General features: G+C 49.9%; 2 protein-coding genes across 3 annotated transcripts in view; one reads left to right on the top strand and one right to left on the bottom strand.

Annotated features, from left to right (window-relative positions):
- Positions 1–247: 247 nt before the first annotated feature.
- Positions 248–24,644, top strand: part of LOC120952014 (nose resistant to fluoxetine protein 6) — a 78,460-nt gene continuing 54,063 nt past the window's right edge. Inside the window, exons 1-2 of one of the 2 annotated variants that reach the window (XM_049607509.1) lie at positions 248–406; positions 2,029–2,262. The gene's annotated coding sequence lies outside the window, so the exon portion shown is untranslated. Of the gene's footprint in view, positions 407–2,006; positions 2,263–24,644 lie in introns of those variants that run through there. The other variant, XM_049607510.1, reaches the window with a different exon arrangement.
- The window catches only part of LOC120947353 (uncharacterized), a 30,225-nt gene continuing 9,449 nt past the window's right edge, over positions 3,869–24,644 (bottom strand). The window contains exons 2-8 of the mRNA XM_040362603.2: positions 7,295–8,295; positions 7,072–7,191; positions 6,829–7,004; positions 6,479–6,752; positions 6,086–6,380; positions 5,890–6,011; positions 3,869–5,785 (exon numbers count right to left, since the gene is read on the bottom strand). Coding sequence (XP_040218537.1) covers positions 5,634–5,785; positions 5,890–6,011; positions 6,086–6,380; positions 6,479–6,752; positions 6,829–7,004; positions 7,072–7,191; positions 7,295–8,243 — 2,088 coding nt within the window. The 5' untranslated portion in view covers positions 8,244–8,295 and the 3' untranslated portion in view covers positions 3,869–5,633. The remainder of the gene's footprint in view (positions 5,786–5,889; positions 6,012–6,085; positions 6,381–6,478; positions 6,753–6,828; positions 7,005–7,071; positions 7,192–7,294; positions 8,296–24,644) is intronic.

The raw sequence follows: 24,644 nt of genomic DNA, 5'->3' as shown, positions 1-24,644 counted from the left end.
TGTGCAGCGAAAGAAAATGAGACAAGTAATGCAAATTGGTTTACGAAAGGAAGAATTCATAACTGTGCGTTTGTAGTTATGGAATGGAAGGAGTTGTTTTAAAGCGCAGTAGGCTGCCATACGTGAAGTAAGGATACGAAACGATACGTATGTCCTGTGATTCTTCGGATCACAGAAGGCTCTGACTGAGTTGAGGTTCTAGCGGAAGGTAATGGCTATGGTTAGTCGTGTTTTGTCCTTCGTTTGAATAGCTTCAGATTGGAAAGTGCTCTGTAGTACTCTGTGAAAATCGTTCAGCGAGTAAGGTGAGTTCGTAAAAAAATAACGTTAAGGCTTTGCCTGAAAATAAGTAACTACTGAACTGTGAAAGCGTAACTACTAAATGCAACAATTTTTTGATGAATAGGTAAGTTTTGTAAGGGAAATCATTGCGGATAGTGTTTCGGATTTCTTGGGCAAACGGCAGAACCGTGTTTAAGATATGCAATATTCGTAATTTGTCGATTAATTCTTACTAGAGTAGCCAGTCTTTGGTAAGACTTATTATTCGTGGCTAGCTTAGAAGGCAGGAGATTTGGAGATCTAACAGAAGACGTGTCTGCGCTTTTAAGTCCAAGCGTGTATCGATTCTCGTTCGGATCAGAAGTCCTCCGTAGAAAAGGCTGATAGCTTGGTGACAGTGTAAAACGTTAAGGCCGAAGAAGATTGGAGCATTAGCCGTATTTACGCGCAGACTGCGAACACTCGTAATGGCCAAGCAAATGAATTTTAAGCAAGTAATGTGTGAATACTTTTTTGTTCTTTTTTCCTTTTGCACAACAACCGTTTGCGTTCAAGGCCTGCCTACCAATAGTGGGTTTGGCTTTCAATGACTTAATGAATAGCCATAGCAGGATAGTCAAGTCCTACGTATGGGGACGCGATCCATTCTGTGCTTGAACCCATGACGGGAATGTTGTTAAGTCGTAGAAGTTGACGACTGTTCCACCAGAGCAGCCTATTAATATTCTTTGTCTAGCTTTGAAATAGTTAGAAATTAGTTAAAATTCATAAAATTGTCTAAAGAGCTTTCACGAATCCCAAAACAATACGTTTAGTTTCTGCCATCAATCGTAAAGTTCATGAAGGCAGAGCCTACTGCGGAAATTAAGAAATGGAAGCATTCAAGAATGGAGAATGTTGATGTGGCCAGATTATTAGAATCCAAATTTGTTAAAAAATCAAGCATTAGCTTTTGGTACACGTTTGCAATCGGCCGCATATTATACTGTTTCTAAACGACTCACACATTTTCCATGACAATTTTTGACGATAGTTTCCTTCGATGAATCCTGGTTCCATCGCGAAAGAATGGCTCACTGCGTTCGCAATTTCTCAAAATGTGTGGTTGTCATGGTTTTGGGAGAAATTGACAAATCTGTGACAATCACGGTAGCAGCCTTTGCTTTTGTTTAAAAAGTGAGTAGCCTTTTTTTAAGTACAAAAAACTCGAAACTGAAACCACCGACAAACCGACGTGACTGTTCGAACAAAATGAGCTTCAAAAGTTGTCTCCTTATTTCAAATGAAAATACGTTAAACACTAGCGCCATCTCTATAATGATTCGCTTACTACACTGACACAGAGAAGAAACTGCTAAATACCCTTTTTGTTTTTCTTCGCAAATTCCAATGCGTATTGTTTTATGTACTTCTCACATCTTTTGAATTGATTTGGAAACTTATAAAATGATTTTCCTGGGTGTTTTGTCCAAAAATTCTCACAAAATCTTGCCTCACACTTCCTTCGCAATTTGTATTTAGAAAAGTTGTTAACATCGAAGCAGCAGTGAACAGTGCTTACTTTGACAGAAGTGTTCGCCTCACTGGTAAATGACAGTACTTTCGTGTGGGACACTTTTGTAACTCCAGTGTCACGTCGGTTTGTCGGTGCTGAAACAATGTACTATTCGGCTTAATCCAGTGTAATCGTCAGGTTGTAAAGTCAGAACTCAATACTAAAGCACTTTTTATTTGGCATGATTTTAGTTGAACGCTTGATGGTTGGCTGACAGATCAATTAACAAGCATGCATTTGTATGAAAAACTGGTTTATGAAAAAAATCATCAAAATCCCTATGGCGTGTTGAGAAAATGTTCAGATTCAATTTTGTTGAAGCAAGAATTGCTCTTGCTACTACACCATTAAAACATAGAGCACTAAGCAGAGGAAGAAGACGTTTGTGGCTTCGGCAACTCATCCACCTTTTTATCTTTACAAAGGTAAGGGAATCTTTTCCATCTTTTCCATAAAACAACAAGGTATCATAATTGACTGAAACATTCCTTGCCATTTGTTGTGGACAGACCGCTGCCTCATCCTGAGGGCGCGCCGTTGACAGCAGGGCTGTCATCCTGTGACGTCCTCAGTGAGGATCGCGGCGCGAGAAGGACCAGTCGTCCTCTCCCCGCATTGCGTGTGTGTGTTGCGTTTATAATATTTATATACGTGTTATTGTAAACGATACCAAAGATAGTGATAATGTAATATATTCTGTTTGCAACGGACACCACCGTCTTTAAGTATCATTTTGTGCGGACACAACAGTGGCGACGAGGATGGGATTCTCCTCGCGTAGGGGAGGATCCTACAACGAACCGACGCAGCACCGAGACCACCATCGCGGTTCCACCATCGCGCAACCGCCATCGCGCAGGATGGGCACGCTCGGGGCTTGCGCGAAGCCCTGAAGGGATCCTCACTCCGCTGCAGCACCATACCGGACAATGCGAGGGGACATTCCGCTTTGGACCGTCGTGACACGGCATCACCGCCCGCTGCAGCGTTATCGGGGACACACTGGTGCAGCATTGGCGTCGCGGCACCACAGCCGCCCTTCTGCACCAGCATCATCGCGGAGCCCGATAAGGCACAGTGCTGAGGCATTTCGGCTGCCCCCTGTGGACCTTCATCGCCGGCGCTCCAGCTGCACAGGTGCATCTCGACGGCGACACCACTGTCGCCCCTGTGCAGCACCATCAATGTGTCCCGAGTGCACAGTCGTCGTGCGCGGCATCACGGTCGCCCGCTGTGCACTCGCATCGTCATCATCATCACCATCATCCTGCGCGCCCTGCACAGCAGTTCACCGGCAGCGACATCACGGTCGCCCCTGTGCAGCGGTTCCGGCTGAGCGGTCGAAGCGCGCGCGGCACCACGGCCGCCCCCTGCTCAGCCGCTCATCGACGCCCCAACGGCAGCAGCATTCGTAGAGCTGCCTCAGCAGCATCATCGGCGTCCGGTGCAACTACGTACGACAGCGGCAGCGTCATCAGCTGCAGTGGCACCGACAACAACAACAACACCACAGAGGCTGCAACGGAACGAGCGAGCGCAGCACATCGGCTGCCCCCTGTTGCAGCCCGCAACGCTCATCTCATTCGAGCGTTTAACGCAGAGGCCGGTCAGCACTCTCCCCTGTTTTACACAGCGCCACTTGAGCCGTACGCATGCCACGCCGGTTTTAATTACATTAAAACCGCTGCGTCGGCTTAAGCCGTACCGGCCTAATTAAAACGGGGAGATGTTGTGGACAGACCGCTGCCTCATCCTGAGGGCGCGCCGTTGACAGCAGGGCTGTCATCCTGTGACGTCCTCAGTGAGGATCGCGGCGCGAGAAGGACCAGTCGTCCTCTCCCCGCATTGCGTGTGTGTGTTGCGTTTATAATATTTATATACGTGTTATTGTAAACGATACCAAAGATAGTGATAATGTAATATATTCTGTTTGCAACGGACACCACCGTCTTTAAGTATCATTTTGTGCGGACACAACACCATTGAATTTCGGTTCGGTTTAATTTGGTATAGAAAAAAAATGCACATATCTTTTTTTATTTTATATTTACTTTTATTCCAATCATGCAGCATCTGAATGGACTTGTGTCGATCGATAAAATTATTTACACATAAAATAAGCATTCATCGACGAAAACGTTTTTTTCGTGTCCTGTTTTTAGATACTGTTGCACGTTAAATAGTTTAAGTATACACTATGAGAACGAAAATGAAACTACACAGGAGTGTTGTGGCATGTTTTGGGGGAAGTTACTTATTAAAAAAAAACAACTACGTACTCTGTTTCACCGCAAGTGCTGCAGTGTCTGGGATTGGAGTGTAAAACCGTAAATTGATTCGTTGTGAATTGTGTGACTGTGGGCTTTTGGGCGTCTGTGAAGTGTTGTGTCCGTTAGTTGTGACAGAGACAGTGATGATAAAAACTTTCTTGATGGAAGTTTTGTGATAATGGATTATAATTATAAAATAAATTACTCTGCTTTGCCTCTCGCTGTAAACCTCTCGTCTCTCAGCCCGTCCGTCCTTATCCATTTTTTTCCTTCTATCTATCTATCTATCCCATTCACTGCATCTTCGTTGCCCTCACTTCCCGCAATCGTGCTACTCTGTCTTGCCCTACAAAGACATGCTAAGTTTCCGTTCCGCGAAATAAATAACGTTAAGGTAGAGTTGGAAGTGGGATTGTTTCGTATTATGCGTCTTGTTTCAATAAATAAGTGATTTCTTTTCCAATCTCTATTTAAAGTTAACGATTTGTTCGATCATGGGTTTTGGGCGGTTGTGGGGGAGACCCCTGCCGTATGCCGTATGCCACCCGCGCAAGCCGCCGCGATCGATGCACACACGGGGGCTAAAGTAACGAGAAACACTAACCTTGTCTTGTTAAATCCCTTTAACCCCCCTTCTCGACCGGAAATCTCCCCGAGAGTGCCCGCATCGGATCGATCAAATCGGAAACTCAATAGAAAGTGAGAATAGGGTCGTATAAGCTTGTTGCCTGTCCTGGCTACTATGCGTTCCGTTGCGCCATAACTACGGTTATTATCTATCTCGACATCCTTTCCCTTGTTACGAACTATCCTAGTGTGCTGTGCGTTGTATTGTCGGCCCGCCCTAATAATCTCGAGCGCCGAAGCCCTCTGATGATGGTTATAATGTGGGTGAGCCAATGATGAGATGTTTTTTGCTATATTTACTGGTGTGTGTGTGTCTATGGTTGATAAAAGTGCAGCGAAGATGCATTAGACCGAACACTTAGCATGCTTCGGTGCCGGTTTGTTCTGTGCGCTGCATTGCACGTGCACTAAAATTATGTCTAACGCTACTGTAACTGTCCTGAAGCATACAAGTGCTGGGTGTGGTTCACTATCGTTGGTGTTGCTAACCATCTAGGGTGGGTGTACGTAACGTGAGGGAATGTGTCGGCTTTTGCTTTGCTAGGGATAAAGAGGGTTTTGTGTTTCCGAATTTAAAAAACAAAATGGAAATACATTATAAATAGTAAAATCAAGACCCAGCCCCTTAGGGGAGGCGTCCGTCATTCTGTGCTTCGCTCTAGTGCCTGGGCGATGGAAGAAGAGTGGTTTGTCTAGTCAGTTTGTTTGTGCGGCGTGCATAGCCTTTTTGCGAGACACGAAACGGCGAACTAACGTCGCACGTGATCCACGGCTAACGCGCTAACGTTCACGGCTTGCCGCGCGCTCAGTCTGGCCTTCCCTATACCGGGCACAGCGTTGGCATCGAGCCCCAACCATCCGATGGTGTCGGGCACGATTACTTCGCGCCGACCTCCTTCTTATGCCATGACTTTGTGTGGCTGCATCCACTTCTTCATGTAGTAGCAGAACAGGGTCGACAGGTAGACCAGCACCATCAGGGCACAGGTGACGGCAAGCGCCAGAACCGATGTTTTCGTTGGGCACGGTTCAATGATGGTGACGGTCTTATCTGTGATAGGGGTAGATAAAGCACATGCAAAGAAAGAAACAAAGTGTTACGATGCATCCACTGCTTCTGCTTCTGCTAGGGGAAGTTTGACCAAAAACACTTACCCCGGCCAAAGTCAGTGCTGGCTTCGCTGCGCAGGAAGTCACGGTTCTTCTCATCGCCGAAGTCCAACACCAGAATCTCCTGCGAGATGTTCATATCTTCCTCCTCCTCAACGGTGTCATTGCTGTAAGAAAAGGCAGAAACGAATAACACATTAGTGTGTGTGAGTGCAAACGCACATCATTGCTGTATATCTACCTGGCCGTGACGGAACGACGCTTTCTGCCCCAGGACTCGACTGAATCACGTCCCCATTCGCAAACAGCCGGTTCGCACGGTCCCAGACAGTATTTCACGTTGCACTGGAAGATCACACCGTAGCTCTCGGTGAAGCGGAACGCCTCGTAGATCGATTGCAGCGCATTGCCGTCCTGGGTGAAGGCTGGGAAGATGGTCGGATCGACCGGGCAACCATCGTCGTCGATGATCTGGAACGTGCTCTTGGAATCCTTGGCCATGGCGACGCACGATCGGGCGAAGATGCCGTAGGGAGCTGGAAAAGACACACACAGTATATGACAAAATGGTGTTCGTAAGGCCCCCCGGGTCCTACTTCAGGAGGGTTCGGGTCGGTTGCTAGCGCTCGCTTACTGTCTTCCGGGATTTCGATGCGGAACGTCAGACGGTCTCCGATGCGCACGGTTTCGACCTCGCGTGCACGGGCGTCCAGAATGCGGATCCTTGGCGGCGGTGCCTCCGGCGACGAGTTGATGTGGATCATCTCCGGATCACGAATTGGCAGCATGCCGAAGGAGATGTTCTTGGAGCTCATGTCGTACGTGCACTTTACCTTGTAGATCTTGTCCGCCTTCGTCATCACGACCGAATGGTGCTGCAGTACCACCGTGTTGCTGTATATGCCGGTCTATGTACAAGAAACGTTCGATATATGAATGAGCGGTACATTCTGGCGTATGATACTATCGGGGGCAACCACCTACCGCACTCTGAGTATTACAGTCCTGTCCGCCCATGGTTAGGTCCAGACGGAAGGTGTCGGAATTGATGACATCAATATTACAGGTCTCCGATCGTCCCAGCGCGTAGATACGTCCGTTGAATGGTTTGTTGGTGCGCACCTGCACAGCAATGCGTGTGTCCTTGCAGTGTACCGAGACTGAAACGAGCGCATGGTTAGCAATTAGCTACCACAATTGTACAGTGATAGCAGTCTGATCACTTACCATCATAACACGTTCCAGTTTTGTCGCAGTTGGCATCGTTACGCGTGAGGTTATTGACGGCCGGATCCTCAACGGTGTCAAAGACCACGGGGAGTGTATTTTCAGCCTGGTTCGATTGCTCTGTAATGATTGCCAGAGGTCATTAGCTTGGTGCTCCCTTGGTTAGTGCACCTCCACAAAGATGTGTGGGTGACTGTGGGTTTACGTTTGCAGTAAAACTTACTCTCGCAGATGTTCTCAAAGTAGTCTCCGCTCGGCTCGCCGACATCGATCAGGGGCCGCTCACCGTTCAGATAGGTCGAGGGTCCATCGGGCAGCGACTTGTGGTCGAGATGGTACAGCCGGCAGTTGTACTGGGAACCGGTCGGCTGGCCCAGGTACAGGAACGAGCGGCACAAGAACTCGCTCTCGATTTCGCACGCCAGCTTGCAGGCCGTTTCGGAAGTCACCTGCAGCTCCTTGTCCGTGTAGTAGTGCAGCCCGACGTACTGCGATACTTTGTCGTCCGAAACGCCGATGCGCGGCAGCTGGAACTGGCGGCTAAACTTACAGGCCTGGCTTGGCTTCAGGCACAAGTTCTCGAAATAGTCCACGCCCTGGGCATCGACCAGCTGCACGAACTGGCCAACCGATCGGCGATCGGAGTCGCTCAGCACACACTTCATGTTGTTGTAGTCGTACTCGACCGAGCGGCAGATGAAGCGCTTCTCGTTCAGACACGCCGACAGGCAGGCCTCCTTGGTGCTGGTGTAGATGAGCGCATTGTCCAGTCCGCGAATGATCTTGTTCGGCACACGCTCAAAGTTCCACGGGCGCTGGCAGGCGTTTTCCGAGCGCAGCTGCAGCTTCACCATGTAGTACATGCTGGAGGAACGCTGGGGCGTGCTGGCCGGATTGTTGGCCGCCGTCACGTTCTGCAGCTGGCACAGCGTCTCCTGCGCGGGCGTGAGCGGGTTGACGACGAAGCTGAACGCCGCCGCCTGACAGTCGGGCTCCTCCCGGCACCAGCCCTGACACTCGTACAGCGACAGATTCTTCACGCTGTAGTACGTCGTGCCCTGGAAGTCGAAGTCGGTCAGCTTCTCGAAGGCGACGCGGGCCTGCACGAGCTGGTCGGCCGCCACCAGGAAGCAGACGGTAAACAGTAGTAAACTTGCGGGACGCCACTTCATCGTGATGCTTTCGTGTGAAGGCGTATATTTGGAGGGCTAAAGAAGGCTCGATCTGCAAATGGAAGAGCGGAAGAAGAAACGAATGTTTGAATGCAAGACCATTAGTCAAGTTATTAGGGGTGCGCGAGGATGGAAGGCGGCAATCCGTTGAGTTAGAACTTCCTTTCGGGCTATGTATTTAATAACTTGCAACGAGGCACTGGTTGGTGCCTTACGTGTCAGTACCTTAACCAGATGCGGGATCTGCTAATTGCGTCGATGAATCTTCTGGGTATGATTAATGATAGTTTTAAAAGTGTTTAGTCACTGGCTAACTACTTCTCGAACTTTTTGGCTGCTTCTTGGTTGAAGCAGAAGCAGCAGAAGCCAACGAACATCAAAAACTTGGGTCGTTTTTTGAGCCTGAAATAATAGAGGCTCTTGTTTGCCCGGAACCGAACTCAATCGGAAACTAATGCGAGTTGAGTTTCATTCACTTTTCGGTTAAGCTCTTGTTAGCTAGTTAGTTCCAGAATACTTTTTGGATTATGGAATTCTCATGCCAACAATTGATTTGATATTATGTTATGGCTTTTGTTTCTTTTGCTGTGTTGTTTAATTCGCTCGGCAATGTACACGGTGCTGGTAATTTCGTTTAGTTTGAATCATCGCCCAACTTTCAAACGATCGAACGACTGCTGCAAATGTGCCGACGACAACGGGCAATACTACCGGTGCTTTCGAAATTCCCCATACTTTCTACAGTACCGTGCAATAAACCGCGCGTCGGAACAAATTCGAGAATCAGGCCATTTATGACGCCTCTGCCTAAGCAGATGGCGGTTTACTGCCGCGCAATGTAGAGCAGTCGCGCGCGCGTGGTCTGCTTTCATTTCGGCGTTTTATGATTTTATGCTACAATGGCATCGGTATGCCAGCATTTATGTTTATGGTCGCCTGTTTGGACCACTGTCGTTTGTCTTGTTGTCCGGACAGGAGGACAGCGAGAGGAGTGCGGGGACAGGCGATCGTAGGTCTCAAGCAGTAATCAGGTGGAAAACAAGTTTATTGAAATGAAATGATGTGATGTGGTTTGGTGTGTTCTCCCGTTGTTTACTGGTGGCTCCATTTCAACCTTCTCTCCCTCCCCGCCAACCGTCATCGTACGCCGGCAGGTTTAATTTGTTGACACTTTTCCATCCGCCCGGTGAGATCATGGCACGCGAAACCGCTCGATCACCGTTATGAGCATTCGGGCGGAGATGATGTCAACATTTGGGCCATTGACCGACATTCACACGGTATGCGTCAAACATGCGTCCATCAAAAAAAGGAACGATCTTTGTTATGTTTGCTGCTTCTCACCCCCTTCACTTGACTCGCTTTTGTCGACTCCCCTGTTGTTGACACTCAAAATTTGCATCTCAGTCAATGTATGGCGGAAGTGGGACCCGATAAGCAGCAGGAATTGCTGAATAGAAGTGGAGTGTTGTGCTGTGCTCTAGCAAATTCCACACCATTTTCGCAGGCTCTCGATTATAGGCCATTCGTTGGATTAGCGCAAAATCGTTTCCTTTTTGCAGCGGAACCCCCCCCCCCCCCCACCTCTATCTCTCTTTCTCGTTTGAGCTCGTTTCCAAAGCACGTTCAATAAAAATGATGATACCCATCGGCGAAATCCATCCGAAGAGTTCGATTGATCGTTAATTTAATTTATGCACCACAAATCAGCATCCAATTGATCGACGGACGTCGGCGCTGGGTGTGTCGAACCGGGAGAACCAGAGGAAACACAATCGTACACCCCTATATGCTTCCATAGACCCGTAAAGACTGGATCGCTCCGCATTCTTCTGGTACCGTCTGGGAAGGGAGCGAGCGGAAAATTGGAATTAGCTAGCGAGGAGAGGGAAACGAGCACCCGGGTTCGAGGATGGGCGTGAAACCAGAACCCTTAGCCGGTTCGCTCACGAAGTGATTTCGTGAGCAGTTTTTACTTTTTAATCCAACCAAGCTTCGATAGTTTTGATACGGTGAAGTTTGGGGCGTTAAGCGAACGAGTGCAGCGGTTACGGGAAACGGTAGAATTGGGAAGGAAAAAACCCTCACGTGTCTGTTGTGTGCGAAAAGCAAATCCTGGGAGTTTGTTGGAGTTTGCGAAATAAAAGGTAATGGAAGATACCGGAAAGGAGGGATAGGGAGAAAGAAAATTGAGATCACCGGTTGCTCTCTGTTGCTAGCGGCTCCGTTCCCCTTTTTTTTGCCCACCAGCAGCAGACCACAAATCTAGTCCATCTTTAGTCGCTCGCGGACGCAATGGCGGTGTAGTGTGGCGCATTTGGTTTTGCAGCTGGCGGTGAAAAATGTTTTCCAACTGCTCAACTGGCCTGCCCTGCCTGAAGTGCTCGGAACCCGTGTGGCCGTGTGATGTGCATCCGTAACCTAGTAGTGGATGCCAGCGGATCGTTTCAGCTCCACTTTCGGGTGGGTAGCACAACGAGGGGACGGAGGAAGAGCAGAGGTACAAGTACTGAACCCGTTATGCGAAAGTCTTTCACTCTGATTTTCTTCCATACTTCCACCCGGGAACGACTCTAGTGGCTCTAGAGGAAAACACACACACGTACTCCAAAGAACTATTTCGATCTCTCCGCCAACCGCCCTCATACAAGGCGGGATGAAAGCAAGCAACAACAAAAAAATGGTCGTAGTTGGTGACACTTTACACATTCCCCCTTATTCGCATTTTACAGTGCTGTAAGGGGCACCGTATGTGATACTGTGTGTGGGAAGGAGGTGGTGGAAATGCTTCAGTTCTGTATTTGACATTGTTATACCTCTCCATCCACGGAGGGCAGCACGCGTGTGTTGTGGGCTACGTGTTGTTGAAGCTACTGGATGCATCCACAAGTACCCGTATAGTATGGGGAGACGGGGTTCGTTCGTACACCATCTGGATCCCATATGTCTGGGCCGTTTGGTTGCGCTGTCACACTATCACGAAAGTATCTTTCCCGGTAGTGCCTTGCTCGAGTGCAGGTACTTCGGCAAGTAGCTTAGTTACGAACGTTAGTTTCCTTTCCGTACGGCGCTTGTATAATCGGGTTTGCATGGCAAATGTGTGGAAACCCTGTGGGTGAACGCAGGGGAGAGGGAAAGCGGTGAGAGGGCTCGAGAACATGTGTCATTAATTAAATGTCGGTGTGCCGCACGCTTTGACCTAGATTCGGTGTTGCGAGAGATTAATGAAGATTGCAGCAGTCAATGAAGGTGTTCTGAAGCTAAATTTCCACCCCAAAATGACAGCTTCCAAAGCGAGAGAGAGAGAGAGAGAGAGAGAGAGAGGGGGAAGAGAACAGCAAACGATCATACGGTCGGGGCAGCAAATTAAAATGGGGGGATACTTTTTGTTCTTTTAACACCCCACGAGGGTCGATGGCAAATTTACGATGCCCGGACGTGAGATCGTTCAGAATTAGAACGCCGAATTTCGGGCGGGGTAAGCAGTGTGAGGAGGGTCTTCGTTACTTCCGTTGGTTGTATGTTTTTTTTGTTGTTCCCGTAGCTGCTGGTGCTGTGTAGCGGTAGAAAAGTTTTATCTTCACACCACCGTTTCGCGCCCCATCCAGACGGAAGCGCGATGGCGCAATTAACTGGGGCACACCAGTAATCGACACAAAAGTGGGAGAGAAAGAGAAAGGCAGGGGGGTTCTCTCGAGTTCCCGGTCGTTTCCATTTTTCCCATTGCTCCACACACAAACGCACAAAAACGGTGCCTCTTTTCGAGTAACTGTAACTTGGTGTGGCAAGGGGGGGGGGGGATACCAAGGTAATAAAAGAAAAAGGGAACCAAACGAGCATGGCTCTGGCACCTTACCAGGGACTCTGGTCCAGGCTCCACTGGTGCTTATTGTGCTAATTTTACAAAAGACGACCAGCAATGAAATGCCAACTGTGCGTTATGTATGTGTGTGTGTGAGAGAGATAGAGTAAGTATTGAAATCAGAACAGACGGGAAGGGTGAACCGATGCCATGATCTCACGTGCGTGCGATTCACGTCACTGTAAAGCCTCGAAAGACACTAATCCTGAAACAGAAATTCCAAGTTTAGGTTCCTGCTCCTGCTGCTCCGAGCCGCTCTGGATGCTTGCAAGGGAAATGGAATAGTATGGCCATCATCGTCTCGTACACACGGAACTAGAAAAACTTGATTGCCTTGAAAAAGAAAGCTCCTCTGGCTGATATGTGCCGAGCTCTCTGGGGTTACTTTTCGCTAGCGAGTGAGTGGAACATTCTACGACAACCAGCTGCCCCGGGAACAGCAGCTCCATCTCATAATGCCCAATTACGGTGAAGGGGAAAGCACGCTAGAGCAAAAATGGGATAAAGTTGTCCGGATTTGGCCCCAACATTCCAGGTCCAAACGGGCATAGAGAGCCCGGCAAGGGAGAGGACCACGGGTAATTAGACTTTCCATCGCCGTCGGACCACGGAGGAAGATCCTGTGTTGGGGGCTTTATCGGGAGCGCGATTGTGCCGCTTACGCTCCTAAACCCTCAGACCTAGATGGCCTAGACCTTTATTTGTCTGCCGCTGCTTCGGATAGCGATGCCATATGCTGCAGGCCGCACGTTAATCTGCTTATGGAACCGACCAGCCAGCGCAACGGTACTCGCTGTAAAGCCGTGGCAGTAGGCCGGCAGGTTCATTTGGCTAATGCAATGTGTGTGTGTGTGTGTGTGTTTGTGGGTCTGTTTGTAATACTTTCTTTCCCACCGGCAGCAATCGTTACCGACCATCCGAAGACCTGCCCTAAACAATGAACAATGGCGGACCGCGGCGTTTAGTTTAAAAATTAGTTCAACACGATGGAAGGGCTGCGCGGGGCCTGCCAACCGGTCCCGCAGTGCGCTGTGAGTGTGAGTACACATTCAAAGAGCTCAGAATCTGAGGTCCATGGTGGATGATTTTGTTTTTATGGCCAACGGGAATCAAGTCTCGATGCGTTCGCGGTTTGCACTGGCCAGAGCAACCGTTGCGGTCCGTCGTCTTCTCCTTGTCCTCCAAAGTGGAGAAAGAGAGTGAGTGAGCGTGGCAGGTGTACCAAATTTTTGATCGTGAATTATAAAATGTGTCAAAAAGGGGAGGGAGAGAGAGAGAGAGAGAGAGCAAAAGCAAACGGTAGGAAGCGGCGGCCACGTGAAGCGATTTCCCAAACCCCCCTCCCAACGGAATCCCGCTAACGGGCGTCACTTAATCATGCAGTGTTTGCGCGCTTGCATTCCGTTCAGCGGGCGATTGAGCGATGAAGAGATTAATCCGCTTGCCCCGGCGGTGCTAGAGACCGCCGACAGGCACCTTGACGGGTGGAAGCGACAGGTGAGACACAGGCGTATGTGTGTGTGTGTGCCGCTTGGAAGGGTTATGTTTTTGTTGTGTTTTGTTCCCGTTCTTCTGTTTCGCTTCCCACCGCTTATTTGTGGTCCGGTTGTTTGATTTGGTGTGGTGGTTTTCTTCTGCATCATCCTTTCGCGCATTCTGATGCACCAACGGTGTGCTTTGTGTGTGTGTGTGTGTGTGTGTGTGTGTGTGTGTGCTGTGCGCCTAGACAAACACACGCAATGCGTGCCTCGGCAACGGAACGGGCAGCCCAGCAGCACTGAAAACATACGCTCTCCGCGCAAGAAACCCGCCGGAACTTTGCGGTTAAAGCGCTGCGCGCGCATACCCTTGCGTGTATACGCTTTGGCTGTGCGCGCGAGCTGTCGCTTGTGCGCTTGGGGTTTTTTTTTGGATGCACGCCGACGTTCGAAACGGGAACGCACAAGGGACGATGAACGGATTCGGGGTTCGGGGGTGGTAAAACAAACCGAAAGAAAGGGAAGGGATGGGGTGGTAATAGAGCACGAAAGGTTCGAGAGTGTTTTGTTTCCCATTTTTTTCTGTTTCTGTTGTGTGTTGTGTGTGTGTGTGTGTTTTTGTTCCACCTCCCCCCCCCCCCCCCTATCTTCTTGATTGCTTGTTGCGCGATGCAAGGCGATCGCTTCTTCAACGCGCCAGCCCCCCACGTGTAGAGAACGAACGCGCGATCGCACAGCTACGCATAGAGCGGTCGGCAAAGGCAGCAACCATAGCCAAGCATCGCTTCCCGCAGGAACGTGTGGCGAAGAAAAGCGTAGTAGGAAGAGGGGGGGGGGGGGGAGAAAATGTGTTACGGGCAGGAAAACTTTTTGCCGTTGTACATAACTGTTGTTGCCGCGATCGCTTTCGTGCGCTTCGTTCGGTTTACCTTAGACTGCTAAGTAGCTTTTACTTGGCTCACAAGCCGAAACCTTTTCCGCGCTTTACCCGATGCAGCAGGAGGAAATGATGGTAGTACTTCGTTGTTACTGTGTATTGTAGAACACAGCCGTGCTATTGTACTGTTGACTGTTGATAGAGACTGTTCAAACCTGCTGTTTGCGTGACAGTAATACGTTCCCTTAGGACAATCATCGATAGAGTGACCTTGAGGAAAAGCGGCCCTAGGGGTATCATGTATTTTAAACACAAACAAGCTCAGTTTCTGAGGTTCTTTTGTCGCTAAAAGCTCCGTCCTCAAAACGGTGACAACTGTGTTCAACCTTCTTCAAATTTAAAAAAAAAAAAACAAAAAATTTAAAATAAGAAATAAAATCCCGGTTTGAAATGGGAACGGAGAAAAACTGATCTTCTTTTGTGCCCCCGGACCGGTGCTTTTTCCAGTGCTTCCAAAACGAAGGGGGATCAACGTTATCACGGCATCAGCAAGCTCCCCCCTTTAGCCAACAATAGACAGTTTGACAAACGATCGTGTGCCGCTCGGAATAATTGTTTTAATTTTGGAAGCAGATACCTGCCCGCGCGCGTTCGTACCGAATTCGTTCAAACAGGCGAGAGGCCTGGGAATTGGAGTGAAAGAGGACAATGGGGCAAAACGAAAAGAACGTGCGTTCGAGCTAGGTCTTAAGGGTTAGTGCACGCGATTACTTTAATGCTGTGGCCTACATTCTTTCCACCTGCGTGTGTACCGCCAGCCACGTTTGTGTTGTGATTTGGGAAAAGCTTTTCTTTTATTTGCTATTTTTTTTGTTGGTTAAGTTGATCTTTGTGTGATTGCGGTACGCTGCCACAAGATGAAAGGCGAATTCTTTTTTTTCACAAAGCACAACAAGCCCCAACCACACACGAGCGCCTCAATTCGGTACTAATGAGGTTATGTATGGTCCAACGCACTGCTGCTACTTTGACAAATGGTTACGAATTCGCCAAAGGAAAACAGTCGAAAAAAGAAGGGAAAGATTTATTGGATCCCGCTCTCCCTCCTGTCTGACAAATGAGGAAGCGAGCAGATTGTGAGCACGAAGAAAAACCTTGTGCGGAAATGTAGCTAATGGTGCAACATCTTACTTCTTTCTTTCTTTTTTTTTTAATTCCACCATTCTGCAAAGAAATGGGAAAGAAATTAAACACGACAAAACCGGCGCTAAAACCGCAACGGGATCCGGGTGGATCTCTAGGGGTCTGGGTCCATCCATCCATCGATCGGAACGGATTGATTTAGCGAGCCTGAGCGTGTGTTCGCTCTTGTCCACATACAAACCGCCGGGTGCAGCCAATTTGGTCGCTGGTTTGTGTGGCTTAGTTTTTAGTCAATTTTAAAACAAGCATCGGGAACGGCCAACTCTTGTAAGCGCCCGTGGGCAGGAGAGACAGAGAGCGAGTCTGTGGGGGGACATAAGTTGTTTGTTTGTTTTTTTGTCTTTATGAGAGGCACATTTTCCTAGTAGATGGATAGCAGCATGCGCCGAAGTGGTTTCTACTTCCTCAAGTGATGCGGAACGATTAGCGTTTGTCGACGGCAGTGGCTAACATCCAACCGTTCGGAAGAAGAAGTTGTCATTCCTCCATGACGACGATGTCCCCTTCACGTCGCAAAAATGGCACAAAAGTCCACAACAGTGTTTGTTTGCTGCTGGATGGCAAACGGTGGAGAACTTTGGGTAATAGGTTTTACTGCTGCCACCATCCGGGACCACCGAGTACTCTCCGCTCGCCAATAATGGGCAGTAGCTCTTCTGTATCCCCAGCGTCCAAGAGCATCATTTGTAATTTTTGCTCAACAAGCGACTGGGACCGTACTTGACTGACGTCTTGATGGAACCGTCATCAACAGCAGCCTGGAATGCGCCACAAATCTCCCGGGTCTTGACTACGGGGGAAAAACAAAGCGCACAAAACGCAGCCTAGCCTAGCTGTACTTGCCAGGCATTTGCTGCCACTGGTCCGCCCGTTCCTCGCTCTCTTCAACCTCTAAGAACCGACCGACTGGGGTCCCACACTGCGTCCCCAAACCAGCATAATGTGGAGGAAGAGGAAGGCAGCTCTATGATTGAGTCATTTGATGACTCGCTACGCGTACGCGCAAAGGAAGCTGTGACCGCACAGGAAATGAAAGAATCGCACCACGCTCGCCTGGCTCGTGGTTTCACGGAGCGGCTGTGTGCAAAGGGCGCAAGAAGAAGGCACGCACGGTTCTACTCCGCTGCCGGGTGAGGTCATTGGGGATGTTACTAAAGCGTCGACGAGAAGCTGAGAGCTGGCAGTACAGGCAGCGAACGGGAACAGCAGCCTGGGTTAAGTGTTAATTATTCATTCGTACTCATTTTCATCGCGAAGCAATAATAATTTCTTACACTGCAATGAAGATGGCAGAAAGCCAACGGGGGGGGAGGTGCCGCGATACATTGTGTCGGGGGGAAGCGTTAGTTCTGTGCGTTGCGCCGATACCCCCGTTGTTGCCCTCCCAAGGGCACACAAAGGCAATGCTTGGGGGGTATGGTGCCTTGGAGAGGGATTAAAAGGTTGCAATCTTTAATTGCAATCCGGGAGAGAGGGTGAGAGCGAATACAATTAAGTAGGTACGCTCCTGTGACAGGTACGGAGTGTCAGCATGCATCAAAAGCGCCCGCGTGGCCCGTCCATTTGCAGAACGCGGCGCGACACACAACAACGACTTCATTAGACGCTTTGTTGCATGTGCATGCCGCTGTGCCGTTCATTCTCTTCCACCATCGCAGTGTGTGGTATGGAAAATTTGCATTTTTCCCATTTCCCGTTTTGCAAAAATCTGATTACATTTTGTGCACGGTAACGGGGGCGCGCGCGTTAATTGCTTCCCTTAACCGAGGCTTTCCTGCGGTCGGATTGTTGGCCAGCCCAGGCTTTGGGGGTCACGCGTCCACCAGCGCCACGTTTTGACGTCTGTTGACGCGTTTCTGCATCGAACCGGCCACCGTAACGGGCCACAGAAACACTTTGTAACCATGCCGGTACACGGCCGAGTGTTTGTGTGTGTGTGTGTGTTAGTAATTATTATCGTTAGTTGTTGCTACCATCGCGGTCGCGGCCAGAAATAGGAACCGAGCGATCGCGGAAAAGCAGCGTGCCCTTCTCGCCCGACCGGTAATGACCTTTTTCGTTGGCCTGGACCCGCTGGGACAGCAGAATAGGAGGGGATGACGAGAAAGGCAGGGAGTGGAAAAAACGGGTCTATTGCCTGCCGGAGGGAAGCATTTCTTTGCATTCTTTCTGCGCAACACACACACACACATCCCGACCCAGAAAAACGACCGAGACACATCGCGACTGCTATGTGTGTGTGTGTGTATGTAAAATTATGGTGCATTGTGTAGGGCAAACTAACGCTCCTCCGGCTGCCCTCCTTCTCCTCCGCGTAACACCATCGCATTTGCATAAGTTCATCGTACATTGAGCCCCTTCCTCCCCCTCCCAATTCCCGCGGACATGCACGCACGAGATGGATGTGTGGGCAAGGCAAAAGGGCCAAGGTATGTGTGTGTATGTGTCTGTCTACCGTAGCTCCCGGTTCGGGTGCATCGATGGAACATTTGTTTTGCATACAAATGAACAACAGCCAGAAGAGGATGGGGGATAGGAACTCCACACGCTTCCAGTTGGGACCAAGTTCAATTTCCCAGGAACGATCCACACACCGACCGAGCGATGGGGCGGGCAAGATTAGGCCCCCCCTGCCTTTGTGGGAACGGTTTGATGGGGGCAACCCAAACCCGAAACTGGGCCATTGCAGGAGAAGCCTAAGGGATACAAAGAGTGGTCCTCCGAAACCCTTTCTCCCCTTCTCCGGATTGGAATTGGGTTTCGATTTGTCATTCCCGTGCGCCGAAATGACGAAACGTCCGGCTCGGCCAGTAAAAGCGTATCGGTTCGCGCGCGTGTGTACCAATCGTGTGTAACCTTTCACTAGAATCCCAAATGCATGTCCGGCGGCGTATACACGGCCGGAGCACTCGAGAAGCGGGGGTGCTGCCACCGTTTGCTTTCTGTTGTTGCTCCTAATGCAAGAACGGACGCCGTCGGTGGCGCGTGCCATTACAATACATTCAACTCCGGGGCGCTGTGCAGACTACGAGGATGACTTGCGGGAAAAAGCGGTGGTGGTGGTGATGCTTTTTTCTTTCGATTTGGTGTGCGCCTTTTAACCTTTCGAGAACGACACACTGCCCCACTGTGGTGGGGCGAAGCCCGTCACGCCACAGATTGGTGTGTGTGTGAGTCTCCCCCGGCAGCAAGCGGGAATGCCAAAGAGCATTGATGCGATGATGGCGATGATGATGATGAACCGTGCATGGGGAAACACACACGGCCATACGGCGTGTGTGCTTGGCGCCGTGCAAAGTAGAACTTGACATAATTGAACCAATCGACATTCGATCGGGTGAAACCTTTCCGGTTGTTTCGTTGGCCGCCGCCGCACCGCGTTCGGAGGTGTCGGAAGATTGAGCGCATCGAAGCGAAAGCAGGCCCCGACCGCCGGACGACCGAACTCCCCCTCTTTGCTAGGCGCGTCATTTCACCACGAAAGCCACAATTTTGCCCGCCCCGTCTTCCCGCGCTTCTGGAACCACCCCCCCCCCCTTTCTGGTGTGTATGCGCGTGCGGTCCTCTGGCAAGGGCAACTCTCTGGAAGCACTCTTCACCATTGAAGTGTGCCGGGGAGGCTTTTCTTGCAGGCATGCTTGCAAAAAGGGACAGGAAGCAGCAAATCCGTCTAGTGCTCCGTCCAAGTTGGTTGGAATATCAAGCGCCCTAAACCACCCAACCACCCCCCACCCATTAGCCGCCGGAGAGTCTCACGGCTTGGTAAATGATGTCATGATGCGATTTGAAATGGGTTTTGAATGAGAACGGCGCGCGCGCCGACTCTTTTCAGGTACACTTTCCTCGCTTTGTGTGTCTTCGCTGCGGGCGGATATACTTCCCTGGCCTCACGGTGCCAGTACTACTTCACACCACCGGAGCCAATCCGGCGCAGGGGGAGCCCAACCGGGAGCGCGCGCTTGCGCACACTCCAGCACGGTGGACGACTTAGCCTACATGTTGCTTTTTAGGCCACGTAACGGAAAGTAATCGATCGTTGCTGTACGGGGCCACACAGCACAACACCCCCCCCCCCCCCCCCCCCCTTCAACGCGCACCATGGACACCGTCGGCCATCTCGGGTGTGTGTGTGTGTGTTTTCCATGCACACAGTACCCGATGACTCAAGGCCAAGGCGGGGTGCGCACCTCCGGCCAAAAGCAGCAAGGGAGCGAGGAAGCCCCTACTAAGTGACTGCAGGAAGCGAACCCGATCGGAAAGCGATCCCCGCGCATCGATCGCGATTTCTGTGTGGGGCGCACGCGCAGCATGAATCGGTGTTCTTGTCATGGGGAAACCATGGGGGGATGTAGATACACGGATGTGTGCGGCTTACTGTTTTGGTGTGAAGCGCATGCCACGTCACGATGTTGACGAAGTCTCTGAACATGTTTTACACATTTGCTGGATATCGATCCCGTGCGCGTCTTGTGTGCGCGGGAGATTAGTTCCACATTCCACACGCACACAGACACAGAAACCGCAGATTCCATTTTCTCTCCGTTTGCGGGAAACCCACCACACACACAAACACATACACACACACATGCAAACCTAGGCTACATAAGTGTGCTAACTGTTTCTGCTGTGACGGCGCATGTGATGTGGCTAATCTTAAGCCTGGATTGATCGATCGTGTTCGTGTGCGCCTTTCCCACCTGCGGTTCCAACAATTCGAAAACGATTGATCTCTTCGCTTTACGTGTTTTGCCCTGGCGAAGAAAAACCGGAACGCCTACCGTAAACAAACACAAAATGTGTGCTTGGATAGGGAGTGGTGGGAGGAGGGAGGATACTCAGGCCTCGGAAAAAAGTATGCCCGGCACGCCTGCACTGTGTTCGATCGTAATCGCTAGGCCAAATAGCCAAACCGGCCCGTCGATTGCTCAGCGCCGCGCACCGGCCGTTCGTCGCCTTTACCACCACGTTCTGTGTGCAATCGCCAGTTTCTCGGGTATGGTTTCTATTTTCCTTCCTCTGGTTTGCAGGCGCTATATTTTGAGATCCGAACAATTAGGCGTCCGATTGTGGTTGTGATTTCTCCTCCACAGGCAACCGAAAAATCCAGCACACTGATAACACACCCCACTAGGGGGAGGGGCAACAGCAAAAAAAAAGGCTCCTTCCCATCAAACGCATAAACGAGGCGAAATTAAAAGAAAACAGATGCCAATTTGTGCCGATGGTGAAATTTTGATCGGTCGTCCCGAAAATGAATGAGATCGCGCAGACGACGAACCCCCCCTAAAGTACTGGTTGAGTACAGGGGAGGGGATGAGTCGGTGGGTGAGAGTGTAAAACCATTGGTTTTGGTGGTGGGTTGCGAGTGTGGTGTGTGCTAGGATGCAGGGTCATCGTTTTCCACCCGATTGAGACCGAACAATAGAAGATAAGCGGGTGGTGTGGGGGTGAATGTACGCGTGAATGAAAGTGGAATTGCGCTCCGCGTATGATGATGACTGCCAGATTTCGGAATCGATTTCCATCTCGTGAAAGATTTCCCCCGGCACGATCTCCCGCGCCTGGTCGGGATGAAGAAGAGAGGGAGCGTGGGGTGGGTTTGGCGGCAGGCATGGCGGAAAGCTCTTTGTCGTCGGTGTTACTGGGACAAAAGAAACCTCACCGCGACCTCCACTCTCTCCTGTCTCTTTCTCCCACCGTTCCACACTTTCTCAGGCTCACGGTGGAAAATCGTTACTGTTAAGGAGGAGGGTGAGCCGACAACAACAACAACAAAAAAGTGTGAGAAATTAGTGCACAGCCGGTACACACTAGCGTCGTGTCCCATTCAGCTTCACATTCCCATGAAGACTTTTCACCACCGTGCCTCCCATCCCTCCCATCGTAACTGTATGTATTAAAATCCAATATGCGAATCTGCCGCCTGCTGCTCTGGCATGGCCGGTGGAAAAGCTTTCGGAAAAGATGCACCCAACTCCTCCCCACCCTGCCCAGCTCCATCCACAGCCGCGGTCATGGAGCTGTAGTGATTTGAGATTCTTCTCACATTGGCCTGTGCCTGGCTCCGAAGCGGAGGGTCGATGGGAGGGAAAATGCGGTGTTGCAGGCAGCGGGGGCAGGTTGAGAGCTTTCGGGCTGGGATTATTATTGAAAATCGTGACCGCGGCTGTGGATAATGGTTTTGGTGCTACCAGGGGTCGCGGGGTAATAACGGGAACCTACTTTTCACTTTCGTCGCATCTCTTCTTTCCACCACGAATTTGCCTCGGCTCACCCGGGGCTTGCAATATGGGGTTATGCATTGGAGCAAAAGAAGAAGATGGTCGACCTCGTGGCCTCCCCCCAGACCTAGCTCCAGAGGTCTAATGGCCAGGTCGAGGCCAAGGCTTTCCGGAGCTGCGGACGCAACGTCCCGGCTCTTTCTAGCTAATCTTTTAATTTTGGGGCAAATGCTTCCTCCCTCCCCCCTAAACAGGTTCCCCTGAAACGGGCAAGGGTGTGGCTGGGGAAGGTGATGAAAGTAATGAATTGAAGGCACCCATGGGCCAAGCAGCGGCATTGCTGTGCATGATCATGGCTGAGTTTGCGTGCGCGTGTGTACAAAGAGAAAAGAACACTCGCTTGATCAACAATAGCATTTTATTAGTTTGGAAGACCAACAAAAAAAAACCCAATAAAGTCACTATTTGCAGGGCGCATAGCGTTTTCTTTCTCGTTAGTTTCCCTCTTCCCTCTTCTCTGAAACTCCCTGAGCATATGATGAGAATCCGATCGGGTTTGAACGTTAATGTGTGTACCAATGCAGCCCGCGCGCACCTGGTACGAGCGGTAAACTAACGGTCATTTTAAAACTGTCTGGCCAATGAACGGAGCACAATACCGAACCGAAGGGGGTGAGGAGGGGCAGCAAACACCGGAGTGAACGGGTTCAGGGCGTGAGTACGGTTGGCTCTGGCAAACAGGTAACCGGGAGCTAAATTGATGGATTTATGAGAAATGCTTTGCTGTGCACGGTGCCCCGATGGGAAGATTTAACTTTTCTATTAGAGATAGAGAGGGCGGGGAGGCAAAAAGCAAGGCAATGGTGTGCAGCGAGGGGGAGTGTACTTTTGTTTTACTTGAAGCCTACACCTATTTGATGGGCGCAGTGTTTGAACCGTGAAAGTATCATCATGGGCGATGCAGTTTCAATTATTTCTGGCCACTCTGGCGAGGGATGAGCAGAGGTCGAAGATCTCAGCCAATGCATCTATTTAATCTGTTTTTTTCTTGTTGTTGTTCACCCCTTTGGGAAACCATCTGTGCCCGCACCGGGCACATGATGATGGACCCTATTGAGGAGCGGGGATGGAGGTAGCAGTAGCAGGTGGCAAAGGTTTGTTGGGAGAGTTCAATTTTTTTGCCCTCCACCACCATTCGACCATCAACTATTGGTAAATTAGGCGCCAAAAATGCTCATTAAAGAGGGTGGAGTTTTGGGTGGGGTTTCAAATCTCCAACGTCCGTTTGTTTGCTGAGCGTAACGCGTTTTTTTGTTTGTTTGTTTGTTTCCTTGCGTTTTGAAAATTTATAAAATAAGGAGTTTTTTTTTCTTTTTCTCCTTAAAGAGGGGAAAAAATGGTACGGCAAAGGAAAACAAAACCCCAATCGGAAGCGAAAGCTATTTAAATATGGTGCTTTGAAAAGAGGTGTGAACATTGGCAGCGCACAAAAAGGCCGCTATTATTTGCACGCTTGGAAATAAATTGGTTCCTTTTAAGGGATTTCCCTCCACCCAACGCAACGAAAGGAAATGCGCTGCTGCGGTTGTTGCCAATGGTTTCGCTGATTTTTGACGCTTGTGTAAAGGTCATTGATGTTTTCCAAATGGGCAGAAAATTCGGTGTGTTGCCTTTGAGAGGTAGAGAGCGAGTTGCCGCTATCCGATCCTCAACTGTGGGCTTTTCTTTTCACACACTGGTTTAACATAAAAAAATACAAACGAAACGGCGAACGTTTCCTCAACCAACTTCAGCGGTGGTCAATGGCAGGCACGCCAAACTTTTGCCAATTTCCATTGCCAACGACAAACAGCTGCTTTTGCTGCTGTTTAAAATCTCATTTTCATTCACTCAACTTACCCGCGGGAGGGGTTTTAACACGCGGAATGATGGCTTTTATGTGCCCTTCTATTACGGGCATGATTTATTTGACTATCCCATTCTACGTCATCACACACACACAATAAAAACCCGGAGACTTTTGTTTACCTTGGCTTAATTTGACTTTTCCCCAATGTGTCGGAGAAGAAAGGGAGAAGGGGCAACACAACCAACACAAAAGCATAGCACGGTGGGGCCAATAAGCGCACACAATAAAACGGGGAAGGTAATGGAACTTTCTTCCTTCGGGCGTGGGTGGCGGCGCAGAATGGAAAGACAATTTTTAACACCTTCCACCACAAAAGAGAATCCCCATTTCCTCTCCTGGCTGGGGCTGCCGGGGATAAAATGACCTCATTTTTTTTCGTTTGCTTGCTCCGTCAATCGAAAGTCATAAAACCATTTTTGTTCCCAGCACGGCATGGGGGTGAGTAATGATGGCCGAAAAGTTTATTCCTTTTGTACTGCCAAATTACAGTGACCAAGAGGAAGCAGCTGGGCACGGGCATAGAAGCGTAAATCGAGCGTAACAAAAAAAAAAGCACAAGCCTCTGTTGCGCTCGGCGCTTCTTGCACACACAATTTAGATCGGGCGTACCACTTTCACCACTTTCGTTCGACACCGGCACAGTGGTATTTGTCACCAATTTCTGCCAATGGTTATGGTTGATGCTGCCAATGGCCACTCGCGGGTCCTGGCCAGCCTGGCGTTTAACTGGTGGAGAGGGGAGGCGGCGCACATTCAATTTTGCATTCAGCGTTTTGCCGTTGTGACCCAGTTCTTTGTTTTGTGTCGCTCGGTTTGAACCCGATTCCATTCAGTCCCGGTTTGGATGAGTT

Source organism: Anopheles coluzzii, chromosome 2 (assembly GCF_943734685.1).
Source record: "Anopheles coluzzii chromosome 2, AcolN3, whole genome shotgun sequence".
NCBI classification, from domain to species: domain Eukaryota; kingdom Metazoa; phylum Arthropoda; class Insecta; order Diptera; family Culicidae; genus Anopheles; species Anopheles coluzzii.
This window is presented reverse-complemented; position numbering and strand designations above follow the sequence as displayed.